Here is a 10,236-nt window from a genome sequence, read left to right on the forward strand (position 1 = left end):
AAAGAATTAAATTATGCTATTCAGGGGCATGGGTGGAGAATAAAAACTGACAGAGCAAGAGACATAATAAAGGGGGCTAGCAATAATTCAGTTTTTTTGTGCATATAGGGGCTAATGATGTTGGAAAAGGTAGGTCAGAAGAGCTAATTAATAAGTATAAAGGGTTAATAAAGAAAATGGGCCATAATTTAATTGTGTCAAGGATACTGCCCAGAATTAAATGTGGGGATGAAGTTATAAGTAGGTCACTAGGGCCAAATGCTAGGTTTTGGTTATTATGTAAGGATGAGCAGTTTATCTGATTCGACTTGTGGAAACAGCTTGATGGAAGAAGGGAGCTTTTTGGAATGGATGGTTTACATTTAAATAGGATAGGGGCTGGCTTGTTTGCTAGGGCTATAAACTCAGCTGTAAGGGAAGTTTAAACTAGGACTAGACAGTGGTGAGGGACAGGATAAACTAAATGCAAAAAGAATAAGAAACAGAGAAAAGTTTAGTATAGGAAATGAGTATAGAAGTAATTATAAGATAGGCTTAATTGTAACTAGTGTAATGCTAGAAGTATAAGAAATAAAATAGATGATTTTAAAGTACTGGAAGGAATTAAGGATTTAGCTATAATGGGAATAACTGAAACAAGGTTAAAAGTCGATGATTTTGATGACAGAAATATTTTAATTACAGGGTTATGGGTTATTTAGTAGGGATAGAGTACTGTACAATAATATTTCAGCTGTTAATAAAGTCATAATTATGGGTGATTTTAATTTCAGGCATATAGGTTGGGAAATGCTAGAGTCAAACTACGAAGAAAAAAAAAGTTTGGGAATCTGCTCAAGATGGTTTTCTTCACCAATTAGTTAAGGAACCTACTAGAAACAATGATATTTTAGATTTATTGTTAACTTCAAATACAGAAATGATCGAGAGGGTGGAAAATGAGGAACATTTGGGTGCAAGCAATCATTGCTCTATTAGGTTCAATGTTTTGCTGCATATGGAAATCAGGATTAAGGATATTTTGGTTACAAGTTTCAAAAAGTAAAGTTTGAAGGGATGCAATCAAAATTATAGGCAGTGAATTGGGCAGCTGATTGGATGTGGAAAATTTTTAAATATTCAATGTAAACATGTTCCTTACAGAAAGAAAAGGGTAGCTGCAAGTAAAAAAACCAGGTTGGCTCACAAAGAGTACGAGATAAAATTAAACAAAGCATCATAAATTTAAATTGACTGGTATGATGGGAGATTTAAAAGATTATAGAAGATCAAGAAAGTTGGTCAAGTAGGAAATTAGGACATCAAAAAGGATGTATGAATACAAGTAGGCTGAAAATTAAAAATTAACAGTAAGGATTTTTCTAAATATATTAAGAGTAATCAAAATGTTAAGAAGGAAGCAGGACCTTTGAGTGATGATAAAGGAAGGCTTATATCTGATGATTGTGAGATGACTGGGTTATCAAATTTGCTTTTTAATCAGACTTTACTAATGAAGATTTAAGCAGTATTCCTCATCATGAACAGTTGATAGATGGAAACAAGATGATCACATTAATTCTGAGATTAAGAAAGAACTGGGAAATTTAACAAATGATAATGCTATGAGGGCAGCTATCTTCCCAAAGGTTTTAAAGGAGGTTAAGTATTGGATATGAGAGCCACTTGCTACCATACCTTGTAAGTCCTTGAATAGTGGGCAGGTGCTAGAGGATTGGAAGTTGGTTACTGTACTTATTGACTATTCGATTGCATTAGTTCAAAATGTAAAATGTTAAGCTGCAGCTGGAGATTGTCATTGAGATTTGTTTGAGAATATAGTGAGCACTTACAGTTTCTGAGAAATTAAATTTTCTAGATATAATGCATAGCAATGAGCAAATATATGCCTAGAGGCCCTAGACTGAGACAACCCCCCTAAGCACATATAAAATTTTACCAGTATAAAAGCAGCCTTTTTAAATAAAACATATACGTCTAAAACATTACTTTAAATAAACCTTCGTGTCTGTTTGAGTAATTTTTCTACAAATGTGTGTAATAAAATCTAACATTTGTAACGATTTTTTTTTACTATTCCTTGTCTTCTTATATAATATAGGGGTTGGCTCCTTAAAGATACTGATTGTATAGTGTACAAAGCATTGAGTATCTACATGTTACAGTAATCTAACGTGCATCTATTATTGGTTGGTAAATCCCGTTTCACCCTGTAGTTAAGTTTTTTTAAAGGAACACCGTATATTTGTAAGAAAGCTAACTTCAAGGGGTAATGATAACATTGGTTACACAAGAACTATGATGGTTTTTTTAGCTTATGCAAAATACTGAAGAAATATTAACTTTTCAATATCCCTATGACCTTCGCAGTACCTTATTTAGTATTCTACAAAAGGTTTGGGAACAATATACCAAGCTGTTTTCATTGTAGAATAATGATAAGAATTAAAAACAGGCAATTTTGAGCAATGTTTTCTTTGCAAGTCTAACAAAGGTGCTTTTTTTTGTACATTTTTAACAGTAAATAGTAAAGGTTTTTAAATGTCATTTAAACTAAATCTTTACTGTTTAAGGTGCTTTTAGCTCGAATATTCAATTAGGGTTTTGTGCCTTTCCTTGTTATTCCTATTATAAACTACTATCATAATTCTTGATAAGTTATAATTCATTAATTTCAAAAGTAAATATTTAAATAAGTTCTCAATCATCAGTTCTGTGTATTGTGGCACTTCTTTACTTTAGATTATCTTACTAAACCTATATGGCCTTTTGAGTTTGATGCAAATGATACACTTGGGAACAGATATTGCTAAGAGATAATACAAATATATATCATCCAATCTTTTCACATTACTGAAATATATACCAGAAAGTTAAACCAATGTTCCATGCCCTACTAACATACTGTTTTTAAAAAAAAGTGTCAATAATTTTCCAACATTTGCTATAGGATTATTTATAACTAATAAAAAGACAAGACTAATTTACTGATTTCCATATTAGGCTAGCTCATTGTAACAAAAAATTTTTGAATTATTCAGTGCACAGATTCATCATTGCTATAGCTGAGATCACCTTCACTAGGTGAGGGAATGACTTTAGTCCACTTATAGCTTAATTAGAAAGCCAGCTAAATTATTGAGTTATGGAACTGTATATATTTTTTAAGTTATTAACTCCCTATTTAAAAAGAAAATGTTTTATGTACTACTACTGCTATCATTACAAAAAAGTAGAAATAAATTTCCTTGAGGGAGGAAGATAAAAAAAACAAACAAACAAACAAGAGACCAGAAAAACACTAATTTTTTTGTATATTTTCAAATTCATTGTTATAAAAGTAATTTAAATATAAAAATTAGAAGAAAACAAAACAAATGAAAAATAATGTTAAAAATATCTCAGTGATATATATGTACATGAGCTACAAGTTACACAGTTTCACACTGTTTACTGAAACTTAAGCTAAGCACTCACTGGGTGATTTGCCTTGTTACCATTAGTTTAGTTATTAGACAAGGTTCAAAGAAAAATAAAATTAAATGAAAGCATTCATGAAATGTTAAAGGCCTTAAGTTTTGTTTATATGAAAAACTTGCCAAATTTTATGAAGATACACTTATTAAATTTGGAATTATAGTAGATTTTGCCATGTATAGATGTCATGATATAAGACTGTTAAGTTTAGATATTATTGAAAAATTTATTTTGTAAGTGAATATTTTATTGTGTTGTTTTTGTTATAACAACAGTTAAAAGCAGACGATTGTGGGAAGTTGTGTTTATAAGTCATTGATGTTGAGACTATCGAACATTGCATGCAATACAGTGACAGATTTCTAGAAGGTGGGCAGATGATTAAGTGATAAATATATGAACAGTGCGAGACGAGCTGAAATAGCAGACAGACAGTAGTAGAAGAGAATAAACTTACAGCCATGGAAAGTTCGGCATGAAGTTAACTACTGTAGAAGTGATAGGCCTAACATTTAATATGTTAGATTAAAACTAACAGAAGAAAAGGAGATAAGAAGAATTATTCTGTCAAAGCGTGGTTCTAAAGTAGGTGAATCAGCCTGAGTGCACTTTGACAAAAGGAATAGAGGATATTTAAAAGAAAGAAGACAACGATTACGGTAACCTATACCACAATTGCAAGTGAATCACACACATAATATTAGTGCAATAGTAATATAGAACTTAGAAGATAGGTCGGCTTGTCAAATGAAATTCTAAAGTAATTGAATAGGCCTAAGTGGACTTTTGACAAGAAGGAGAGAACTACATATATATAGTGTTTATGATATTCCTATAATCTCTATAGTGTGAAGAATTTGTTGTACATATGTTTAACCTGTTCCAAACATATACATTATTTTGAAAACAAGAAGTGCATGCTGTTCATTTATCGTTGAATTTATTGCCAACAAGACACACAGACACCTACTGTAGAAGAATCCTAAGCCCAACAATATAGTATGGATTTATACTATTAAGAAATATAAGCTAAAGTTATCTACTTTGAGAATTTGTGAGAATTATATTCTAAATTCTGATAATAGATAGAGGGGTTGGTGGAAAACAAACCCTGTACCTATAGATTTAATTATCAGTTTATTGCGAAAACAGTCATTATCATATGACAACTGCTTAAGTTGGGGACAAAACTAAACATTTAAAAGTAATAAATTTGCACATTATATTTTAATTTACAAGCAATGGCAAATCCAAAATATCAGCCTAGGTTACCAAATGTACATGGTTGCAAGATCTTAAATTCTGCTTTGGGTTGAAAACCAAATAAAATTAAAATTTAACCCAAAAAACTATGTATAAAAATGTTAAGAAAGAAGCATTGTTAAAATAAATGTTAGTGTTATAGTCAAGATTCAAACAAATTATTATTTAAATTCAAACTTATTATCCTTTGACCATTCATTTTCAATCAAAATATACAAAATGGGAAAAAAAGCTACTATCAAAGTAGTCTATTACTTCCAAAGAACAAGATAGAAAAAAATTAAAAAAAAGAAAGAAAGAAGCCCTGCAATAATGACTTTAATGGATCATTCTATCTGGTTGTGTAAACTTTATTATTAAACTATTTGCTGATGAACCAAAAACTTAAATTCGTAACTTAAAATTCTGCTTAATAACTGTTAGCCTAATCAATGTAATACTCATCTTCAATTCCCTAGAAGCTAATTTATAACTTTATAAATATCTTACCTCCATAAGGTCCTGTTCCTCGTTGTGTAAAGTTACTTTCACTCCTCATTGCCCCTCCTCCATAATTGCCACTGTATCCAGCTCCAAATCCACCACTCCAAACACTGGTGGGATCTATAATTTATTTTCATTATCTAATTTGCAAATATAAAGTACTTAGCTGTTTACAACAAACAATTTGATAATTTTGCTTTTATGTTGTTGTTGTTTTAACATCATTGTTTGGTGTTATGAACATACGGGTTTTAACACTAGTCTATTATCTGGGCATTTTGAAGTGTCCTTATGATGGTGTGGGATGTCTTCCAAACCAATCAAACACTTAAACAAGATAGACAAAGTACAACAATCATAACTGGAAAATTCTGGTTTGTTATCATGAAGTGGATCCCATACCAGTGCAAACAGAGCAAGATAAAGATTTCACAACACTCACTTATATACCAATCCAAAGAACACTTTTTTATTGATTCTTAGCCACTAGAATTATCAAAAATTAGAAAAATCACAAAACATATTGCCAAAAACAAGAAGTGTTTAAAATCTTACCTTGTCCAAAACCACCACCACCATAGCTCCCCATTCCCTGACTACCATATCCTCCTCCAAATGCTAGATAGGTATAAAATATAGTATTACATATAAATAAAAGTAACAAACTGTGCTTATAAAAAAATTATGACAATTCAGAAAGCACAAAAATAGTTAATGACTCATAAACTGCACTTTTAAGTAAAAGAAAAATCCTAATCTATACAAAAATACTTCTTGGAAACAATCCATTATCAAAACTAACTAGATTCAAAGGATGCTAAACTAACTTTTTTCAGTTTCATAAAATGATCTCTATATTTTTGGCAAAAGCCAGATTCTAGGTAGCAGCTAATGAATATATATATATATATTTAACTATACAAGCATGAATAATATGAATCATGTTACTAATAAACAAGACCATTTAATTAATGTGTTTAGAGAAAATCTAGCTTTAAAAGCTTTTGACCTTCATACTACAAGATATTGGTAATGGTTTGCTGTGTCTAGACAAAAGAATAAAGGTTAATCACCCAAGTTGTGTTTGCATAAAAAAATAGACGTTTCTTACTTCACCTTGCATAAAAATACTGCAGTTAGAGTTAAAAATAAAAGTGAGGGTCTACCTTGTCCACCATATGCATCATCTCTCATGGTTTGTCCACTTGCATAAGAAGACCCCCCATAGTCTCCTCGTCCTCCAACTGAAAATTAATGCAATGGCATAAAAGAAGCGAAATAATGTTTGGATAGCTTTATTTTCCCAAATAAGACATCAAGTAACTGAAGTCATCTCTTTCTCTATATTATATAATGCCATTTATAACTAGAAAGGATATAATCTATTCATAAAAATATATGCCGGAACCTACATTTGGTGCATTTACCAGTATATCTGAACAAATCAAAACATCAGAAATCAGTGAATTATCTACTATTTTTCACTCATTACAAACATGCATAGAAACATCTTTAATGTAACACAACATAATTATCCATTGTTTTATAAAGAACTTTAAATGATAAAGTTTGAAGACAACTTGAATGGATAATGAAGACTACTACTACTTTAACACAACAACAAATGTATAGTATGACAAGGTTTTGCCATCACCAAGTGCAAAAACTGACAAAGTGTTTAATGATAGTTACTATTTTAAACTTGTAATAGGTTTCTTCATTATGCATTCAAGCTCATTTCAAATTTTATTAGTCACAAAGTGGCTTCTTCATATGAAAACAGTGAACTTTAATACAGGAGTTATTGATCTATGGTCTGCAGAAATGTGACAATTTGGAAAGGATGCTATTATTAGACTTTTAGTGCAAAGCTATAGAATGGGCTATACGTGCTTTTTATACCATGGGGGAATTGAACCCAAGATTTTAAGTGTCTGGAAAACCTACCAATGACCCATCAGGGGATGGAAAACGATGTAATAGCACAGTTTATTGTGTGACTCAGAGATAAATAAAAATTCAGGTGGTCCTTAAAAAAAAAAACAAGTTTGAGAACTACTATCATACTTGATATGATAAATATTACATCTCTGTCAAAACCTGGTAATTAACCAGAATGTATTTTTTTTATAGCTATGAGATACAGTAAAAAGTATAATACATTAAATCTTAGGTTAAAAATTGTTTCACTATTTAATAATAAATTTAAGACATCATAGACTATAAATACACAAAAGTGCAAAATATTTTGTCCAATATTTTAAGGTTTCCTACAAAAGTTTCTACGTAAGCTGGGAAAAGTAAAACTTTTCAACACTACTCTAAAGCAAACAAGTCAATTAAATTTGTGTCAAAACCAAGATATAATTATATTTGTCAAACATTTCACTTTAATTTACCCATTTTTCGGTTAATATATTGTAATAATTCATGTTAGCTCAAACCACTTTCTTACTGAACCTTTTAAGAATGATATCATAGCTCATTATTTTGTTCTATCCTAAAGTCTGTGATATTGGATGGCAGTGCACATATATTATAGACAGTGAAGAAACTTGAAAATGCTTTCCACTGTTGTGCTATACACCAATATACAGGGTTCAGCTTCAGGTAATCCTTTTAAAAATTCCAAGCTGATCCAAAAAGAAAACCAATGTGGATTCCTGCAGATATGCAGTTCACTACCAGTATCATAAGGCAATGGATGGCTTGATATCCAAAATCACAAGATCTGGAAAGACCTATTTCTACAGATCTACACAGCTTTTTTTTAAATACCTATTACTACTTTTATAAGTAGGTTCTAATTTTGTTTTTTACAATAAGTGTAATATAATTGTTAATGTAAGCTTCAGTAATGTATAAAAATTAAATATTTCATTGAAATCTTAAATTGTTTAACTCTTCTAATATGAGCGGGTGGATTCCACCCAGCCCGTATTCCCGAAAGTAACCATAAAGCAGTTATACAGAAACTTTTAAAAACGTATACGCATCTTCAGGAAATTTTGCAGGTTATCAGTAAGCATTACAAGGCATTCATGCACAAAGATTACGATTTTTAAGATTAAGTTAACATTTTTTTATTAATTATTTGCTCGTGCATTTTATATTTTCAAATATTGACTATCCAGCATGCAAAGTAACTTTGATTTTAAAATATAAAAATACTTTTATGCATCACAAAATTGTCAAATTTCACATATGAAATCTCCATAACCTCCTAATGTCCTCCAGATAATTATAAAACGTTTTTTTTAGAAAAACTTTATATATTTTATCTGTTATTTTCACTATTGTATCTATCTTTGTGTGCATTTGGTCAACCTTGTAACCACCATTAAAAAACGAGTAAATAGATGTAAATCAAGCTTTTTTCATTCTAGAATTACTACAAATTATAACAAAACCACAAAGGTGTAAACCTCATAACATTTTACATATATAAAAATTTATTATTTTTTATTTCATTGACCTTTCAACACTGTCCGACTAATGTTACAGAAGCTGAATGGTGTGGCACATGTGCACTCATGTTACTGTATCCAATAATATACGACTGACCTGTCTTGGCTGTGTTCTAGTGGACCAGTATTTTGTATGACACAGTCACATTTTGGTTATTACACATTATATATGCATATACATTATTACTATTTACAAACAAGTTCTTAAATTTCAGTTATTTTTTTTCAAATAAAGAAGTATAGAAATCAATTATCTCTTCTAGTTACGAACTTTGTACTTGTTTGCAGCTTACCATAATTTGCTAAGCCTTATCAAAATTCACACGTGGAAAATGTAGAACAATTTTTTTTAGGTTTTTATATATGCATTTTAAATGCCACAAAATTATAAATTACTACATAAATACCACAAAATTTCACTAATTTATTAGGCTTAGTAGATAAGCCGTATCTAGGTCTAAAAATATGATTTTTTGAGCTCAATAATGTCTTACCTTACCACTTGGAATATGCCATGAAAAAAAAAAAGGATTTCCCATGTAAATACATTGCAAAGGATCATAGAACCATGTGGGTGACATTCTGAGCATTCAATTGGTTATTCAAATGTCATAGAAAGAAATAGGTGTATGTAAGCAAGCATTTCCAAAAATGGAAAGACATGGGTAAGGCCAATGTTTGGTTCAATCAATCTAACAATATCTCAGCAAATAGAAAACATAGAAAGTTTTTATTTTATATTTTAACTTATCAATATTAGTAATTTGAGTTCATAATCTGTAATATATTATATATTTTTGTATTTGGACATCATATACATCTAATCTGAACCAATGCTGCATTCAACATACCACATGAGCAAAAAAATCAATATTTAGGAATTTTTGTAATATTTACTTTTAAATTAAGAAATTAACTAATGTATAATAGTAAAATTTGAATTATAACCTACAATTTTATATCAAACGTATTGATATACATTCATAAAATAGTTCAATAAAATTTTGAACGTAAGTCTACAAACATGATGTCATGACCTTTGACCCGTGACAATAGGGAGACCTGTCAGACCCATCTTGGTAGGGTTAAAAGTTATTTAACAAATTTACTACAATGGCTGTAACATCTCCAATTAAACAATACTGTGTGATTGACTGTAGAGCTTACAGATAAATGTAATATGGAAAAAAAAAATCAAGCCCTACTATACACAACTTAAAAGTGATAAAAGTAATCCCATATTTGAAATAGTGCACTTCACAATAAACTGCAACAGCACACAATAAGTAAGGTAGTTTCCACATTCCTCTGAACTACCACTATGGTAGATCTGTTTTGGACCAATATGCACCTGATATTTTACAGGAATATCAGGAAAACAGCCTTATTTTTTACAGCAAAATCTAAATGCTTTAAAATGAAAAATGTATTAATTAGTTCTACAAAAATCTTTAAAGCCTGCCATTCTCTTCAACGTAGATTTGTATCACTACCAATGATTACCATGATTTTTTTGGAATACAAGACGCACCCTTATTTTGAAGAT

The 10,236-nt window shown here is 30.2% G+C and overlaps 1 protein-coding gene across 3 annotated transcripts in view; it reads right to left on the reverse strand.

Moving 5' to 3' along the window:
- The window catches only part of LOC106459208 (heterogeneous nuclear ribonucleoprotein A1, A2/B1 homolog), a 33,399-nt gene that overhangs the window by 11,111 nt on the left and 12,052 nt on the right, over window positions 1-10,236 (reverse strand). For all 3 annotated transcript variants that reach the window (XR_002610528.1, XM_022385640.1, XM_013918812.2), the window contains exons 5-7: window positions 6,390-6,467; window positions 5,779-5,841; window positions 5,230-5,343 (exon numbers count right to left, since the gene is read on the reverse strand). Coding sequence is in view for 2 of the 3 variants with exons in the window: in XM_022385640.1 (XP_022241348.1) it covers window positions 5,230-5,343; window positions 5,779-5,841; window positions 6,390-6,467 (255 nt within the window). In the remaining variant the exon portion in view is untranslated. The remainder of the gene's footprint in view (window positions 1-5,229; window positions 5,344-5,778; window positions 5,842-6,389; window positions 6,468-10,236) is intronic.

Source organism: Limulus polyphemus, unplaced genomic scaffold (genome assembly GCF_000517525.1).
Source record: "Limulus polyphemus unplaced genomic scaffold, Limulus_polyphemus-2.1.2 Scaffold575, whole genome shotgun sequence".
Classification (NCBI taxonomy): domain Eukaryota; kingdom Metazoa; phylum Arthropoda; class Merostomata; order Xiphosura; family Limulidae; genus Limulus; species Limulus polyphemus.